We start from the raw sequence: 20,652 nt of genomic DNA on the forward strand, positions 1-20,652 counted from the left end.
TTTTAAACAAGTAATACACTCGACGCTCTGAGTTCAATGTGTAGATAAAATTGAGTTTATTCGTTGGATATTCCAGATTTTAATATGTTTCCACACACATAGAGATCGGATTTGATTTTTTTTTGTCAATATCAGACTCAATAAACTCAAAAACTACATAAACTCTATTTACCAGAATGCCCTTTTTGTAATAACGTATACTTAGTAAAAAAAAAATTTTTTTTTGCGGTATGAATTGTAAAAACAATTTAAACGAAATGAATAAGCTTAAAATTTGAAATCGAGTTAAAGCATATCTGCATGCTTCATATTCAAGGTATTAAAATTATTTATTTCCGATAAAATAAAACTATTGAACTAAAAATTGAAAAAGAGCGGTTATACTGATTTATCGTGGCTGCGGTTTACTACTACTTGCTCGAACGAGAGTAAAAGAAAGAGTAGTGGGTACATTTAACCACCAGAAAACTATTAACCAAGTGATTTCTTTTATTTCTTATTCAGCGTTCACTGATCATCCTTTGATTTTACTGGGGAAATTTGAGGCCACAGATTAAAGCTTTTACTTAAAACCTCAGACGGTTCACCTCACTGGCACTCTTACGATTAAAACGCTTACGGTTTTAGCGAGTTTTCCCTCTAATAAATTCTAATCACATCTAATCCCCTTTTGGATAACTTTTAATTAAACCATCATTGACAAAAGTGTGATGATAATTATAAAGAATGTAAAAAATTTAAACCATAAACTTTTGATATTAAATGCTTTTATTACACTGTAAAAAAAATCGGGGTAAGTCCAGGCAATGTAGGGGTTAAAATTTTCGGTGTTAAATTTCAACACCGAAAGCGGTTTTAATAACACCGCTGCCGGTGTTAATATTCTTTACCGGTGATTTTTTTTGGTTCTTTTTTGGCTATCGTCCCTATTGGGCCACGTGTCACTTTACCGGTGTTGAAAAAATTTTCCGGTGTTAAAATATTTTTCGGTGTTAAAAATATTTTACTTTGTGAATATTTTCACTTACTCGGTCACTACAGTTAAAAAATAATTTTTTGTTACACCGATCTAACACCGTTATTTTAACACCGCGGAATTACATCGCCTACGCTGGTGTTATTTCATTTTAACACCGCTCTTTTTAGAGTATATTTTCAACCCCATTAATTTAATTAACTTAATTTATAATAAATATTGCAAATTACGAGTCAAACAAAAAAAAAAATAGTTATGATTAATAAACATGAAAATAGTAATAATTAATGATAAATATAAATTCATATGAATTATTAATGTGTCAAGGGATGGAATAATAAATAAGCATTACAGTAGAGAGTAATAAAATAAATAGAACGTGAAAGAAGTATAATAATATTAAATAAACCGAGTAAAAATAAAAAAAAGAAAAATTGTTAAAATGAAAATAAAATAGACGTGGTTAATTGCTCGAGAAAATTCAACGCATACTTTTAGTCCAGTGTCTGCGGATCTTGATAATTAATTTGAGTGTCAAGGATTGAAACAAAAAGTATTTCTTTATGTTATATATAATACTGGACTTATACTCTCGAGGTAGTGCTCGGAGGGAAAATTCATCGAGAATTTTATATATTTTGATCGTGGTACGGTTTAAATCTGTTGCGTAGAGTATGAAATCACTGGATTGTATTTTAGTTTAATTATTGTTATTTTATTATTAAATTTTTCTTAGACGTTGGTGTGCATAAGATGGGGTTGGTTGAGAAACAAAAAATAAAATGTTACAAGATCAATTTTTCTTTGGCACGTATTCTCTGAGTGCGGGAGCAAGAAAGTAGTCGTGATGTGCCTCTGGCATCGGTTCGTTGTATTGCCTTGTTATTTTTATTATTATTATATTTATTTATTATTTTTTTTTCTGCGGGTAGAGGTGAAGTTTGCGCTGTGATGTTGGAAGGAAAATGAAATTTAGGAAACCCGGACCGGGTGTAGTTGGGATGGAGAATAAGTAAAAGGGTGGGTATAGAATGTAGACATGTGTCTGTGTGAGTGTGTTGGTAAAAAAAGAGTAAAGTAGCGGAGTATAAAGCGTTTATTTCATTGATGGCACGAACACAGAATTGCAATGTCCACATGTGGGTCATCGTTTTGTATCAACTCTTGGAGTAATTTAATAGAGGCTTCCGCAGTTGTTGCTTAGTTTTCATGTCTCAATCCTGACGAAAGTTCTTGTATATTTTTTTTTTACACTAGAGGATACTGCAAATTTTTCAATACAAAAGTTCGATCACTAAATAGCTTAATTATAATCTAAAAAAAAATATTTTTTCCACGAAAATATTTGTTTTATTAGGACTCGTTTGATGAAAAATTTAGCATAAAATATGAATGTGCTATGAAAAGTAAGCAAAGAAATTAGTTTCATAAGAAAGACTTTTTGAGCTATTATTATACTGGCTTTTAATCGCGGATGAGTCATTAACATACCTGCAAAATCTATACCTTCAGGAATTTATGCTTTATAGAATAACAGTATAAGAGAACAAAAAAAATTATTTATTAATTTCATAACGAGCCAAATTTTCTATCACTGCTGCTTATGTGATGTTTCTAACCCAAGTGTCTCAAGTGGGGACCTGTTACGTTATTTTCAGTCCGCTTAATATCGGTTTTTTTGTAAGTTTTATTTAATCCCATGATAAAAAATGCATGATATATATGTGAAACTTCTTTACTAGAAATATGATTGGCTGGAAAAACCATAAAATATGCACAATTTACAGGACAATATACATTGAAATAACTGTGTCAGAAAAAGACGCATGCGCGCGTAAACACGCTGAATATATGTATGAATTATGGTTTAGAGTTAGTTTTAGCTTGTAAAGCAGGCCAGTTAGTTAGTATAAAGTACTTTTCATATCGCTAACATTGAAACTACGAGTTTAACTTGTTAAACCAGTTAATTTCAAACTGATACGATTTACCAGACATTTAAACTGTGGGTTTCAATGCAGGCAATTTTTAAAAATATAAACGCATTTTTTTCCCACTGATCCTAAATAATTGAATATTTCTGTTCAATGTATAATTAAAACTAAAATCAACCGGATTGATATTAAAGTATTTGTGTTAATTTGAGTATAAAAAAAAGCATATTAATATGAGAATAGGTAGGTAGGAGTAGTTAAAGCTGCGAGTGCACTTAGACTGTGCTTGCAGGTATAATGGCATAGTTGGTGAACTGCGTTATAAAGGAAAAGCCGTTTGTACTCGTATGCGAGAGTTGCTTCGAGTGCTGTAGAACGAAACGGCTGGAAGAGAAAATATTTTATGAGGTCGCCTTCCTTCGTTGTCGTCATTCTACTTCTATTACTTCTTCTTCCTCTTCTTCTTCATCTTTCTTCTTCCCGTCCTGCTTTTTCGTTGTCGACGTAGCTCTTGTTGCTGTCATTGTTGTTGTTACATTACAACCACTGTATGTCTGTTGCGGTTGAGAGGCCAACAGTCTTTGTATCCTACTATAAGTCGTTTTTCACGTTTCTTCGTTCACACTTTCGCCCTAGCTTTGCCTTTACTTCGTACAAATCCTCTTGCTTATGTGTTCGAGCATTTCTTAGACACACTCATATATATATATATACACATATATGTAAGGGCGTTTGTGTGTAGTACGTCACGGTAAGAAGCAACGAGTTACACAGAAACGAGGATCGACGGCAAGGAAAATTTATTCCCTGACTTGGTTGCTGGTTCAATGCAACCTGCATCTCCTTTCTTCTTAACATTTCCTGAAAGCTTTGAATTATTCACAGAGTCCCGTATATCGAAGTAGTCAACAGTAAAATATTTTATTTCTGAAATATATATTTTTTATTTCCTTCAAATTTATAAAAAACTCAATGATTTAATGAATTTTATTTTAAATATTTATTTCACGCCTGCAGTTTGATACTGAAATTTTGTGATATTGTGAGTTTAAAAGCTTCGATTGCTTTAAAAAGTCAATGCGATAGGCATTACGACATTTAGTTACTGTAAATATAAACGTAACGGAGTTTAATAATTCATATGGAAGTGATATGTATGTTTGTGTAATACCATTGTTCAACAAATGGTTATGGGATACTTTTACAAATAATTTGTTATTTAATTGAAAGCATAATAAACTAGTTGCTATTATTAATTACAAAATTTTAATCCATTTAAATATTTGATTGCATGATTTAATAATTTTTATAGTGATCTTTTTTATTTATTTAAACTGCCTATTAGAATGCTTTTATTACTTGGTCGTTACCGTTTGTGTTTGTTTTAACATTTGATACTAAAAACAAGCCATTGATATCCTTGTGAAAAATGAGTGCTGTAAAACGAAAAAAAATATTTCAAAGCTCGACGGATTTAACGCGTGTAAAATTATGAAAAGGTTGAAAAATTGTTTTATTGGAAAAAATTTTTTTACAAATTTCGATCAGTTCTCTTCAAAACGTAGATCTATAGTCTTATTTCTCCTTTTATTTAATCCAATTACGGCAATTTATTCTTATGTTATTGGATGACAAAATACAACCGACGGTTTTTGACAAAAATCATAATAAAGAGACAGAAAATTGACTAAATTCGACAAATGTATGCAATAGATTCAGCTATTGACGTATTGATCAATAAATTTATACACTAAAAATTTATAGAGTGAAAGCGGATTAAATCTGGAGTGAATGCAAAGCAGATGACTGTTAATTTATTTAATCCCTCGGAGTGAAATTCGAAAACAAACTCCCTTTTTACTCCATATATGAAGTGATTTTTTTTAAAACCCCGGAACTCCGAGTGACGGAGTCAATTCAGATTAAAATAGAATGCTCAATCACTCCGAATTCACCCGATTTTTCACAGTGTATTCCAAAAATATCAGACTCAAGTAAAAGGCCGAATAGAGGGAACGATTCCGAGACGAAAAGTCCTGTAGCGTTTTTTAATCCAACGCACACGTGATTAGTTATTAATTAAAGACAGTAGCCAATCAGAAGCGCGCTTTAGGGAAAGATGTTAAGCAGCGACGCTTGCGGGGGACAACGGTTATCCCCGCTATACTTCTTCCGCTAAAGCGCGCTTCTGCTTAGCTGCTTTCTTTAATTAATAACAATAATTAACTAATTACTAGTCCGTTGGATTGAAAAACTCTAGAGGACTTTTCGTCTCAGAATCGCACCCTCTATCTACCCCTTCATTTATCTGAGGTATTTTAAGGACCCTGTATCTATAAACTGAGAAAATAAATGTGCTGCGAACTAGATCCAGTTCTCTCATCAAGTCACCGTTGGCTCAACAACAATGAATTTTTAGTGAAAAACGTCTCACTTGAGCAAATTGACGGGGTTCGGATCACACATTTTTTTTACTGTAGGCATATTTTTGTGAAAAAAACTATTTAGGCTACTGTAACCACGATAATCGACAAAACTTAACATAAAAATGAAATCAAAATTATTTCTTTTTTCCCGACAATTTTTTTTATTTGTTACCTTTGATTTTATTTTTATGTAATCTCATTGCTCGTTAGAATAATTACTGCAGTCAATCGACCGTGATGATTTGCACTTATTTTACTATTTTTACCAAAGTAGAATTTCAAAGAATATCTCATGTAATTTTTCACAATTCATCTACCTCTTTGTCGTAATGAATGCTTGTAAAATTACTGTTTGAAAATATTGAAAAAAAAAATTATTAAGACTTTTCTTTGAATTTTATTTTTTCAAGTACACATGTGTACTGGTATGGACATATATATGCATGCAAAGTACATACTTGGAAATTCGAATAAAACTAGTAACTTTTTTATTGGTAAAAGTTTAGCATCAAGTCACGTCAGAAAAATTGAAAGACAATTTTAAGTTTTCTACTACATACGATAATCTAAACAAGTACATACATTTTTTTATGAGATTGAAATGTCGACAGTGTAGTAAAAAAAAATAATAAAAATTATATGCATTAAACTGTCTCATAAATATAAATTTCAACAAAAAGCTGTTATTAGAATTCATATTAAACAATTTTTCAAAACAAATTTTTGTCATTTTTTATTTGAATAATTTAAAAGTAAATTTGATGTTATTACATTAACGTATAAAATATAAAGAAATAATATTTTTTATGCATATGAGAAGGGAGTCTATTAGTTAATAAAATTCAGAAACTTTCAGTAAACCCATTAATCCAATGAAAAAACAAACCCAAGGAGTAAAGTTATTTAACTCATTCATTATTAAATTTTATCGAGACAACACTGAGTTAATTAAGTACATGTCTATTTAATAGGATGTCCGATGTCTAGAATTAATTACTTTAAAGGTAATTAACGACATTATTATTAAACTAACTTTACTTGATTGATACTTCAACAATTTAAAATATTATTTTAATAGAACAAATTATTTTTAGCATAATAAATAATTATTTTATCTTGTTATATCGTTACGACAAATTTCCATTATCTAATTAATTAATTTTATGCTTGCTAGTAATTAAAAATTATTTTTATTCTGATTAATATAGTATCATAAGTATTGGATACGTTTATATAAATGCATTATCAAATTAATTAATTTTGTTTGATGTAATTACTTCACATGCTATTGTTATTTTCCATGTACTATTATTATAATAATATATGTGTCGATGTGAATGTATATATATATATATATATATATATATATATATATATATATATATATATATATATATATGTGCATGGATGTATTTAGTAATGAAAATTGGCAAAACGTGTATATGCTATTAGACCAATAATTTTATTCGCGCTGATGTAACCGCGTATGTGTAATCGACTTATCGCACAAATGAGCAAAATTCGTTGAACGTGCTCAGTATAATTTGAGATTGGTCAACTATTGAATCAATCAGTTTTACCCAATTTATCTACTTGTGAATTACATTAATGGATAAATTATTATTATCGATAGTTATTTTTGAATTTAATAAACGATGAATTTTTTTGCACTTATGGAAATTACATCATTATCATAAATATTTTTCATTATTCTCTGTATGTAGTCTTTGGACTTCGAATAGTAGACTCAAAATATATAAAAAGCACGGTGGTTTAAAGAGGGCTCTGTATTTAAAAACCTGATACAATTTTAGATTGTTTAATTTGGATAACAACAATAGAATATCAAATTTAATATTTAATGACTGTAATGTCGGTCATTAGTTCGTTTTAGCATATGTGTTTTAGCACAATACGTTGTGGAAAACCTCATAAATAGACATTATTTTATAGTCGTTGGTTTCAGATTTTGGTAGAATATAGTTATTTTGGATACACATGTGCAAAGGTAGGGCGTCCAAAAGGCTAGGGGTGACATCACGAGTCTGATTTTGTGGTGCATTCTCAACAGACCGAGGACGGTGTTATATGGGTGAGCACAGCGAGATATATAGTAAAATATAGTAAATAGAGATATAAAAATACATGAGTGATCGGGTACTAGTTCCTTGATCGGGTACTGGGTCTCTTGCCTTATTTTCCTTCAGGAAGTAAAAAGTCACAATTGGTAAAAAAAAAATCGGTCTATAAGTTGATCCTGCGGGCCAGCCCCAAAACTTCCCGCTGTTTTCGAGCTCAACGAGCTCGAAAACACTATTGTGAATACATTTTCGAGCTCTTCGAGCTCGCAAATACTTTTGTATACCATTGTTTTGTAAAAAACCATTTTTTAGCATTTCTTTCTCCCACGATATCTCGCGAACGAATTAACCGATTTTGATGGTTGAGGCCGCATTCGACGCGGCTTATAAAGCTTTAGAGCCCAGTCCATTTTGGAATTAATCTAAAAAAATTTTATTTTTGGAATATCTATGAACGAGCCCTACCGATCAAGCTCAATTTTCTCTCGGCTTCAAGATATTGACAATCCGCGTCGAATGACACCTTAAAGTTCAAAATCGGTTCATCCGTTCAAAAGATACAGGTATTTACATACGTACGTACATACATACATACATACACTCGGACATCATCTTGAAATTAGTCAGAATAGCTTCCTAGGACCTCAAAACGTCGACATCTGATGGAAATTCGATTTTCGTAAATCGGACCGAAACCAATAACTTCCCGAATTTTTGAAAATTTACAATTTTCTTAGCTGGAAGTTAAAAATGAAATAATTTTGTACGATGACCAGCATACAATTCTGACCATATTCGTTAAGACACAAAACTGATTTCCTAAAATGAATTGAAATAACTCAAACAAGTTTTTAAAATCCGAAGCAAGAAAGAAGGAACTTTAGCAGTGAATTACGTTTAGTTCCACTAACTTTGTCTCGGAATAGTTTTCTGGACTAAACTGTTAAGAAGATGGTGCTGATGTTGTCTCTAGTAACATAGAGAACGGGGGCAGAGAACAATGGTATTGAAAAGTATGAAGTAAAAGTGAATGGAAAGAAGTTGAGATATGCTAGTTGATTTTACAAGTAAACCGGATAGCTTGAAATTCTTGTGAACGAGTTTTAATAAAACTCTATCCTTCTCTATCAATGGATATATGTACATACTCTACTCAATTCCCTCTTATCTTTTGACGAATTCCACCAGATCATGATTGTGGTTGGTTGAACGGCAACAAGAGCCGCAGAACAAAACGACCACCTCTGTGCTTCCAAAACTTTGCCGACCTATTCTCTGTTCTGACCACTAAAAAACGAGAAAACAACTCATCTACTGCAACTGCTCTGCTTTATAACATTCACTGAATTTACTGTTAGATCTTCTAAAATTATTACACTCGTCCATTTTATCTTGTTGACGGTTTAAAATTGATGTTTGAACTATTCTCAATTTCATCAGATTATTTTACGGTTTAATTGCATAGATAGATGTTTTATTTTAATTTTTAATTAAACGTGAATTTTTTTTTTTAACGTTTTATAACCAGTGAGTCAGCATTTACGTAATACTGATTGTAGATAAATAAATAAATTAGTAAATAGTTTTATAATAGAAAAGTATGATTACAGTAATCTAAATTTACATTCTGTGAAAAAGACTGTAAAGTATTAAAAATCATATGTATACATATATACATATATATTAGGGTGTTTGAAAAAAAAAATTTCTTTCTTATGGTCTCAAAAGCTGGTTTTAAGTAAAAAAAAATCTTCCCAAAAGAGCAGCTCGAAATCTCAATCCCACTAAGAGTTCAACGAATTTTCATTTTCGAACAAAAAAATTTGTTTCGTTTTTTGAAAATAAAAGTATTAAAAAAAAATTTTTTTCGAAAATCGAAAGACAAATTTTTGTAGCAAATTAAATATATATATATATATACAATGTATAAACCTGAAAGCTTAATCCATATTTAAACTAAAGAATTCAGAGTAAACTTTTTAAGTATTCACGATAATCAACTGTTTTTGAATTTCAATGTATATTTACGATGCTTAGTTTGAGCGATTGATAATTTAGGTCAACGATATATTATTAAAATATAATCACTAGTAATCGATGTTAAGTAGAGAGCATATAATATAAATAAGAAAAAATGAATGAATGAATAATTGTTCCAGTGTATAGCCGCATGTACGACCTTTTACACTTTTTGCCTTTACATCGCAACTGCTTCCTTTCTTTATCTGCTTTTCATTGTGCGGCTGTGGCCCGACTTGTGCTTATACTGTACTGTACCATTACGGTGATACCCTATCCTCCACCTTGGCTGTGGGGGTATAGGGGCAAGGAAAACCACAGAGAAAACCATTGCCAGTACATAAGAAAAAATGTATTTTATTCAATAAATATTTTATTAAGACGTATATACTAATATATTGACTGACGATTAATCAAATTGACAGAATGAAATACATTTTATATGAACAAATTATTACTTATGTGCGCCCATAATATAATATTCTGTTGAAATAAATTTTAGTTTATTAATTATAAATAAGTGTATTTGTTATATTATTTTTGTGACTGATAGTACTGATAGCATAATACCCTATCAGGGAGTAGTACCCGATCACTCCAAGTATTTGCGTATTGATATTTATATACATGCGGTAAAATTAAATATTTACGGATATTGCATACTTACCTCAAATCACAATTTTCGACAGTATTTAATTTAAAATTTGAAGAAATAAATATTCACTCGGATGTAGTCAAATTAGAATTAATAATAAAAAATTAATATTAATTGAAATTTATTAAAATTAAATAATAAAATAAACTAAAACTATCGTATTTTGAATAATTATTAATGAGTGATGGAATTAGGAAAATCTTGGACATTATTTTCATTGATTAAAAAAATTTTTCGTATAGAGACATAAATTTTATTAAAAAAAAAAAACAGAAATAATTTTACATGAAAGTTGTACTCGAGATTGAAAAAAATCACTATGTAAAAATATATTTATAAATAAATAAATATATATATATACAGAAAAATGTGAACCAAAATATATAAAAATAAACAATATTCACGTCTACACGTTGTTTATTTACATAACTGAACAAAGTCCAGAAAGTTCGTGGCTTCGTAAGACAGGTTCCATCCTTTGTAGATGGGTATTCTGAAGTTTCGGTTTCACGTGTTTGGGACTCGCGATCAATTCCTCCTCCTTCTCGATATGGACGATCGGTTGCGGCTTCGGAACTACCGTCTTCTTTATCACCATTTTTGTTTTAATATTCACGGTGATGGTCTTTCTCACCTGCTGGTTGTTTACTGGGCGAAAATTCCAATTTCCGTCCAGCTCGCAAATTGGTGACGAAGTGACGGATGACTCTGCTTCATTGACGTCCTCACTTTTGAGTTTTTTTGATTGAGCGTCATTTTCAGTGTCTAAACTATCAGCGCACCGTTTTAAACCATTTACATTTTGACTGTCACATGGACGTGACGATAAAACACTCATTGCACCCACAATTTTTTGATTGTGAAAAGAAATTTTCAGTGAAAACTTTTATTTTTAAGGTTAGAACTTTCAACTCAGTGAACTCAATTCGAAGATTGAAACTGAATGATGTTAAAATTGTTGGGTCCGGCTTTTAAGTACATGGCAAAGGGAGAGGATTGTAATTGTGTATTCAATTAGACATTTGCACTTAGACATCAGTAATTAGCTTTGTTAGTAAGAGTCAATGAAAAACTTTACAACCTTCATTACCTTCCTATTCAGACCCATCTTAAAATAAATCCTAAGAATTGGTGTAGATTAGAAAAGGGACTATTCGGAGACAATTATTCCCGTATGTCTGCTGTTTCGTCTAGCAAGCAATGCAATGTATTTAGGTACAGGTATAGAATATGTAAGGTAATTACATTTTAAAGCCATTAAATATTAAGTAAATTACATATTTAGTAGAAATGTAATATCTAATGACTAAAATACATGTATACATATACAAAGAACTCTCATAAATGACTTGAATACTTTCGATGACGTTATGGTTAGGAGCTTACAGGGACTTCTTTTATATTAGGGAAATTTTAGTATTGAACTTACACCTGTCTGGCATCTATAGTGAACAATTGGTATTTAAGTTTTTTCTGTGATTCAAATCTTGGTGGTTCTAAGATATTGTTTACCTGGAATTATTCTATTTTTTTTTTATTTACTGAAAACTTACAATCTATCTGAGGATATTAATTTGGATGTCGTAGATTTTTATTGATAAAAGAAAACCATTTAGTAATCCAGTTGTTTCAAAATAATTTCGAAAATAGTAAATTACTAGTTGAAACTATTTTGTAAAATAAAATTTTAGTTACGCTATTTTGTCTAGTCGTTTCCTATCAATACTTAAAAACAACAAACTTCTTAAGAGTGTAATTGTAAAACTTAAACTGTATAAATAAGTGGCCACAAAAAAAAGTATTAAAAAGTAGCTGGCGTGACATAGAGCAATAGTAGTTTGAGTTAGTAGTGTAGTATAAAGGTGCAGCAATCTATTCCAACGTTGCGGCCAATCATCGTTGCTAAACAGTCAAGCCAACTTCGACCAGGTTATTATGCAGTCTACGATATATGTCTGCGCCATTATTTAGCTAAAGCACGATGCTAACAAACGGCTTTGTGTTAATAAAACGAACAAACTAAAAAAAATATAACTTACTGAGCATTTATTTCTCACTCGTTGAATTTTATTTAAAACTTAATAAAAAGTTTATCGAACAAAGCCACTCACAAGCCAGCCGGCAAAATTAATATTAATACTTAATTAAAATAAATACTAAAAGGTTATCCACCCGAGTTTAATTAATTAAGTTTATTTTTTAATTCACTTAATTCAATGTAAGGAAGACTGGGACAAGTAAGCCCCCCTGAAAATTTGATAAAAAAAATTTTTTTTTTGTCTATTTACTGTGAATCCGTTATTTGCGCATCTTTAGCTCTACGCATGACACCTGGGGCAAAATGGGCCAGCCGAAAATTCTGAAAAAATGATCTTTTCATATTCTTAAGATCAAATTATAGAAAATTGAATATACTTATCCATTTTTCGGCTGATTCTCTATGCCTGGGGCAAATTCGGCCACCAAAAATGTTCGAAACTAATGAGTTTTTGAATTGATAAATTTTTTAAATAAAGCAAAATTATCTATAACTTATCCTGTTCAAAAATTAAAAAACACGTTTTTTGGGTTAAAAATAATGACAAATAAGAAATATGAAAATTTTTTTTTATTATTAAACATCAATTAGTAGTTAGTTTCATCGTGAGGAAACGATTTATTACACCTTGAAAAAAATTTGTTTAGTGGTATGAAAGTTAAAATAATTGTCAAGAAAAAAAAAACATTTTTGACGCTGAAAACAATTAAAAAAAAATTATCATTTGTTGGAGGAGGCCTTCTTGCCCGAGAAATTTATATTTTTTTTTTCAGAGTTTCGGCAAAATGTCCATGAATTTGTTCAAAATAAGACAAAAGTAAAGTGATTTGATGATTAAAAGCCATAAAAAGTAATAACCGGCTCAAGAGGGCTTTCTTACCCCACCCTCCCCTAAATACTTCATATATTCATTGCTTTATAGATTATTATGTTTATATATAATATTTAGTATAGTGGAAAGGCAAGAAAAGGATGCTGTGGGTTACGCCCATCGTGTCTGTTCGATCGACTGGAAATTATATAGATCCGGAAATTCACCGAGATTGCCTTTACTTGAAGATTCTACTGGAAAGTACGTCGTCTTTTGCCATATTCAGTAGTTTTGAACGTGGATTCAGGATAGCTACTGGTCTTACAAAACTATCGTAGAGTTTATGTACATACATATATATATATATATATAGGCATAAGCTCTCTCTTTCTCTTTAACTTCTGGCTCTTAATATATCTATATACTTTTGCTTGAATTGGGTTCTCGGTGTACATTCCTATTTCTGAATAGAATACCAGCTTTACCATTCATAGTTTTCCATGAGTTTCAAGAGACGCACAAGGAGCAGACGGTTGGCGCCAACTTTGTCTGCAGACTTGTGCAAAATGTAGGCATAATATACCAAATCAATACACATTGGTATTCCAATTGAATTCTCTATCGTTTATACTGTTACCATATTTATATTTTTGTGGATCTCAATTTCATTATTATTGCTTTATGGAATTATTATTTTTTTATTAAAGTCGATTAATGTCACCCTATCACTTCAAAACTCTCGCATTTTTTTTCGTTCAAAATTTTGTATTTACTTAATTTAATATTTTAATTAAAAAAAATAATAGATACACTGCAGAAAATCGGGAGTGAATACGGATTTTGTTTCAATCCAAATTCACTCCGTCGTTCGGAATTTAAGAAAAAATCACTTCGCATGTAGTGGTAATTTTTTTTATAATTAATAGTTTCTAAAACTCCCCTTTGAAGTGAATTAATAACAAGTCATCGTCCACGTTCACTCTACAAATTTTTCACAGTGCAGTAAAAATATTTTATTCAAATATTATAACTATTGCAGATTTTATCGAGTAAAATTTTCAGTAACTTTTTATAAAAAATGTTGAACTCTATTTATTAATATTTTTTTTTTTGTTCAAAAGAACAAAGACGACACACCTTGTTGATTAACGTTTGACTGGTGAAACGTTTCATTGGACAAATAACACATTTTTTTTTCTTTTGAAACGCGTTTACTCTATAGTTGAATGTATAAAGTGAGAATATGATCGACCGATCGATCAGTAGTAGCAGAGCAGTAGTTGTAGAGGTATTGGTTTACCTCGATCAGTGCGGCCGAATGTACATTTTACATTGGCAATTTTACATCGACGAGACCGGAGAATGACTAGGAAGCAGCGGAAGAGTAAAATGATGAGCTGTAGCTCGAGAAATAGCGCTTCTGTATATTCTGATAGAACGGAAATAACTGTCAAAGAATCGAATCACTCGACCGCATGACCACCTTTTTATTCTACTGCCTACTCTCCGCAATGCTTTACCTCAAACTCCACAATTTTCTTTATTCATTTTTTTTTTATTTTTCTTCGTCAACATTTTTTTCAATCTTTTTATCTACGCTTTGCTCATTCGTATGTTTGTTTTATTTCATTTTATATAAATTCAAATAATTTTTTGTTTTTATTTTTTTCTCCAAGCGGTTTCTATGAATGAAAAATCAAAGATATTTTTTGCTCTTCCGAGCGTCGATTTATTCAAATTTTTTTCCTCTATTTCTTTCATACAATTTTTAATTTTTTTTTTATATATTCATATATCATAAACGCGGAAAATTAACAATGCATAGTAAACACCAAGAGGATGCAGGCAGAATTAAAAACAATGGAAGTACCGGTAGAAATATCGATGGCAAAAGTGAGTAGACCAGGGGCTGTTTTTTCGTCCGAAAATTCAATGCCGATCGTTTGAGTGTAATACTCCCGACGGTTAAATTTCTCGTCGAATCTCCAACAGCTTTGTGACAGAACATATCGTCCCTCAGGATCTTCAACCCGGATTAATATTCTGCTCCCACTTCATCCCTTTTCGATTTTTTTTATGTGGAGATATATATGGCTTAGAGATATGGCTTAGAGCTACTGGAGTTTATATTCGATCAATACAGTTTGTTTGCATTGACTAATAATTTTAGTTTATTTTCAAAATCATTATTATTATATTTAAGAAATCAACTTTTATTTAATTTAATTTCTTTGTTGCTTGTTTATTATTTTCAAATAACATATCCACGAATAAGTTTTTTTCAACGTAATTAGAGGAGAGGGGGGCAAACGGGGCACTCCCAAAATTGTATAAAATACTATATTGTGTGACAAGGGATGAAACAAGACGATTTCAGTCTAGAGCGAAGTTGGCTGACATCGACCACAGTTTGAAATCTTGTTTCATCGTGAGTCACACACTAGATTTTTCATGATTACTTGCATCGGAACTTCAAGTTCTAGCCTCAGCAGGCAGTTAGAAACAAATTTATTTCGTCGATGATGCGGAAAATTGTTAGAGAATGAGAAATCTGTGATTTATAGTCACTTATTAGATAGTAAAGGGAATAAGGTACAAGGAATACAATGCTACAAAGAAAGTTAAATGCCTGTATTAGATATATTTTCCATGTTTGCAGATACGAGCATATTTGTCTGTACAGAATAAGACTAGGTCAGTTGAAATTGTGCAGTAGGCGTGAGTTCTTTCAGCGTGCATAACATATAAAATCTTACGATTGAATTCTGATAAAATATTGCGGAAGAATTTCTATATCTTGAGTACGGTGCGTGCACGTGCACATCGTCAAATTGATGTCCTGTGTTACGTTCCCGTAATATTTTATTGATTAAATTAAATTAACTATTTTTAATAAATTAATTTTTTGCAATGTACCGAAAATCGGTTACGATAAGAGAGTCACCGTGGCTCGCGGGTAATCAAAACAGATGACGATGCATGAGACCCGGTCCACGACGATTCTCTCACAGAGAACCTGACATGCAGCGTCAACATTTTGTCAACTATGTTGGCTTTATTATATTTTTATAATGACTAAATAGTCAGTCTTGGGAGAGAGCTCATGGAGCTCGAACCTCTGCTTCATAAGTAATTAATAAACTATAATTTATCGTAAATTAATTCAACCTTATTTTGGGGTGCCAATTGGCACCCCAATAGTTTCACCTACACTATGACCTATCCATTTACCTGCTGCTATAATAAATAAAATGGAGAACGGGTCGGAAAATACATTTTAAATTACGAGAATTAAATAAATAAATAATTACAATAAAATAATGGACAACCAGGGCCCACCGGAGGTCTATCGATACTCTAATGAGGCCAAACCTGAATAAAATTTAATAATTAAAAATTATTTTAATTTTTAATTAGTTTGGGGTAATTCTCAAAACGTAACAGTGGTATTGTGACCAGGATCAGTGACCATTTTTTATAGACAATATAAATAATTAATAAATAATTAAAAATTAATATTGGGAATTATTCAAAACGTAACATCTGTATCAACCAATTTGTCGTACATATACTTATGAACATTCATTTTTACTGTCTGCTATCCGAGTATGGAATGATCTGCCTTCATCTATTGTGTCAATTACAACTTATAAAGAATTCAGATCAGAGTGTTATAATTATTTTCTACAGAAAGACGAATGGATCGTTGATTAATGATTAAACATGTATTTATATACTATTATTATATAATTGGAGCCTACCGACTTACCTACCTAACTATCTATCTTACAAACTTAACTAATTCAATTCATTTAATTTACTAAATTCATTTCAATTTTTGTATGTTTATGTTTAAATATCATTATTATACTATACTTTGTAATACTTTTGTGTATTGCGGTCCTTAGGGAATCTCGATTCCAGGGTCGAAAAATTATTAATAAATAAGTAAATAAGACAAAATAGTATATTACATACCAGGGGAGTAAAGTAGGACATTCCAACGCGCGTGTATAATTGGTAAACACGCAAATTGGGATGTCCTACCTTCCTCCGTGTGTGTATACAATTTTTCACCAGATCTACACCTAAAAGATTAAATTTCAGCCTTTGTTTGTAGAAAGGATGGCGCATCCGCTAATTTTTATCATGTATTTTCTCATGAAAGAGAAGAACGACTTTCTTCCCTCTAAACAGGGCCAGAATTCAAATTTTGGGCGCAGGTACGGTGAAAAATAATATTCCACTGAATAATTTTAATTGAATAACTTTTCAATCGACGGATAAATTTTATAATGAAATTATTGTATGAAACTTTAATTTGATTTTTTTAATGTTAAAGTTACATATAGATATATGTAAATTTAACGATAGAAGACGGTTATCTATTACTGGTATTATTCATGTTATATGATATTCCATACATTGGAAAGACGGTATTATGGATGAACTGGTGAGTAGAGGTAGAGATCGTGAACAAGGTTCAATTTACAGTCCCAAAGTTCATAGTGCAGATAATGCATGTAGTATGATGATCACGAAATTGAGATATAGAGTTGTAAATATATATGTATATATATATATATATATATATATATATATATATATATTGGTGAATATATGGATCATAGTATTATACAGAGTATTGAATAGATATATATGTATAGATATAAAGAGAACTTACCGACAACGTTGAGGTAAACGAAATGACTCATATGAGGGGTCGTCGAGACCTGACACTCATATATACCGCTGTCCCGCAATTGAGGGAACTTTATTTGTAGCGTCCAGTCGTCCGAATGAACGTTGTGAATTGCACGAAACCGCTGGTCACTCGTGTATGTGTAACGTCCAATCGTCAAGAGATGAATGTCTCTATGTCGTACCCACGACACTTGTAATGCCACCTAAAACATAAAAAATTCATATTTTATTAAATACTTACAATTTTTATCATGCCCTATAATGTTTTACAGAATATATTTTAATTTTATGACGGTGAAAAACAAAATTACTGACTTCTAGGGACTAACGATATATTTGTTCATAACGAAATTCACAAGACCATTTTTAACCTCAAAAATATGGAAGATATTTTTTAATAAATTTTCATTATTAAATTCTTATTATTTTATATTTAAAATATTCGTTCACTTTCCCATAATTTAATGAAAATTTAATCAACATTATGTAATTAGCTTTTCAATTACAAACTATTAATAAAATTGCGAGGTGATTATCGATTATCAAGTCCGACATTCATGTTTCAATTTAAGCACTTAAATTATTTTTGATTAAAATTTTTTTTACATTTCAAAGTTTTTTCTTATTAATTACAAATAATATCTAAAAATTTATCTATTGAAATTAAAAAATTAGTATACGTGAACTAAAAAATTTCTAACCTCAAAAAATCCTTCTGTTGTTTATCTGAATATTTTAATAGTTAAAATAAATAAAACTGCTGTGTTTCACATATAAAATTGATTCACTTTCAGAATATCCGATAAAAAATGAATAAAAACGTTCAAAACAGTAATTCCATTACAAAAAATATACTAAAACTGTCAACTGACGCGAATTTCAAGCATTTAAAACATTGACGATTAAAGTAATGGCATCCACTTTAAATTGAATAAAAGCGATTAGTATTATTCGTTTGAATTCAAAATTTTATTTTAACCTAAATTGTCGAAATAAAATATTGGTTATAAAAAATAATAAAAGAAGTTAAATAATCCTTGGCAAGTTAACCTCAAAAAAATAAAAGGAAATAAAAAAAATAAATAGCTTGTTATATTTTTTCTTGACGTTGACAAGAAAGCTGTTAACAGGAGCCATGAATGAGGATACGTGTCACAGAAAATGCGAGGACATTTCTTGTGTTTTATTTTTCTCTCTTATCTAAAAATTTTTCGTCTTTCTCTATTTTAACCGCATACAAACACTTTATGCTACTGATTTATATCACTAACTGTTTTTATATACATACATACATTCATACATAGACAGATAAACGTTGCTTCGCATTATCGCATTTAGATACAAACGTGTCTTGAAAAAAGATAAAGGCATTTATAATTAATGCAATTACTTGGCATAATTTTTATTTTAATTTGCATACGACGTTAATATAGTCTACAATAGAGAATAAGAGAACAAGAAAAGAAACAAGGTATTTTCTATTCATCCTGAGCGTTATAATTGCGCCATTTAACACTTTAGTCTCTCTTCATCGTTATATATATATATTTACTGGATTTCCTCTCTCTTAACTCATATTTTCACTACTTGGCTTTACTCAGAACTTCTCTGCTTTACTCTGTGTCAAGTATATATAGTTATATATGTCAGTAAGGGTTCTGCTACGCGGATTTCCGTACTTTGAAGTTGTTACACGCATTTCCCGTGGATAAAGTTTCTCACTACATGACACACAAAGCATGTGGTCTGGAAATTCAATTCGTGTTAAAACCTGTATCCAGGAAATTTTGTATACAATTACACACATAAATTAACAATTATAATTGTTTAAATTTATTGATTTAAATGCAAATTTTGTAATTTAATTATATACTTATGAGCTATAATTTATTCATTTAATAAAAGTTAATGATTTTTAGTTTTAGAGGGATTAAGGAAATGAGAGATTATAAGATTATCAAGTTTTAAGATAGTTATGAGAATATTTTTTTACGGTTTTATCTGGTTGGCATGAAATTACCTAAGAAAACCACTGAGACCGCAATGTTAAAATGCACTTGGCTTGACGGCATCTGATAGTGTTTCATAAAATTGTCTATGGGTTATACGAGTATAGGGCAGAACCTTAAACCACATTCTGCAAGGGCGTTGTGCTTTGATGCTTTCCTACCCTACGGCTTAACGTCATTTTTTTAAAAATATTATATACTGTACTAAATATATAACGAGTGATATTATACTTCATAAATGAGAATACTGCTTATTTTTTTAACAATAATCTTTTATATTAATTTTTGTATTTTATATACAGCAACATTTGACTGAATTTTCATCTTTTTGCTTAAAAATTGGAAATTTTTTGAAAATAAGAAAGTCATTATTTTCAGCACGATTTCCAAAAGTCGAATTTCCATCAGCTGTTTATGATTTTATGAAATGTTTACTTTTTTTGCGCATAAATATATGAAATATGGTCATTTTTATGTTGACATATTTGTCGACATACATTTTGTCGCATTTATGCCGATGTTTATATAAATATAGATATCAAATATATTTAACATACTTTTTTTTCGCATATCTCTCTACATATGTGTGCATATATGTTCTAACTATTTGTCACGTATATACATATATATTTCTGCTCGAGCTTCGAGGTTCTAGAAAGCTATGCGGACGATTTCCAGAGTGATGTCCGTGTGGGTATGTGGAATTTTCCAACTTTCCATACCTTATGAACGAATCATTCGATTTATGTGTCCCCTGCGATATCTACAAGAGTTTTTTTATATTTAGATTTTGTGCTTCCAGGTATTTAAAAAATACAGTAAAAAACAATTTTTATTTTATATTTATTGAATGTTTTAAAAATCATTCGGTCAATTGCTTCCGAAATATAATCAGCTGTAGAATTTGATATAAATTTTTAATTGTTGCAATTTTTGTCTCAATTGGTTTTTCCGTTTATGAGATAGTGTGAACGAAAGATTTGAAAAAAATTGGTATCT

The 20,652-nt window shown here is 30.4% G+C and overlaps 1 protein-coding gene across 5 annotated transcripts in view; it reads right to left on the minus strand.

Moving 5' to 3' along the window:
* The window catches only part of LOC130668778 (kin of IRRE-like protein 3), a 289,972-nt gene that overhangs the window by 56,237 nt on the left and 213,083 nt on the right, over positions 1–20,652 (minus strand). For all 5 annotated transcript variants that reach the window (XM_057473904.1, XM_057473192.1, XM_057472436.1 and 2 more), the window contains one exon: positions 17,625–17,847. In XM_057473904.1, coding sequence (XP_057329887.1) covers positions 17,625–17,847 — 223 coding nt within the window. The remainder of the gene's footprint in view (positions 1–17,624; positions 17,848–20,652) is intronic.

Source organism: Microplitis mediator, chromosome 1 (assembly GCF_029852145.1).
Source record: "Microplitis mediator isolate UGA2020A chromosome 1, iyMicMedi2.1, whole genome shotgun sequence".
Taxonomy (NCBI): Eukaryota; Metazoa; Arthropoda; class Insecta; order Hymenoptera; family Braconidae; genus Microplitis; species Microplitis mediator.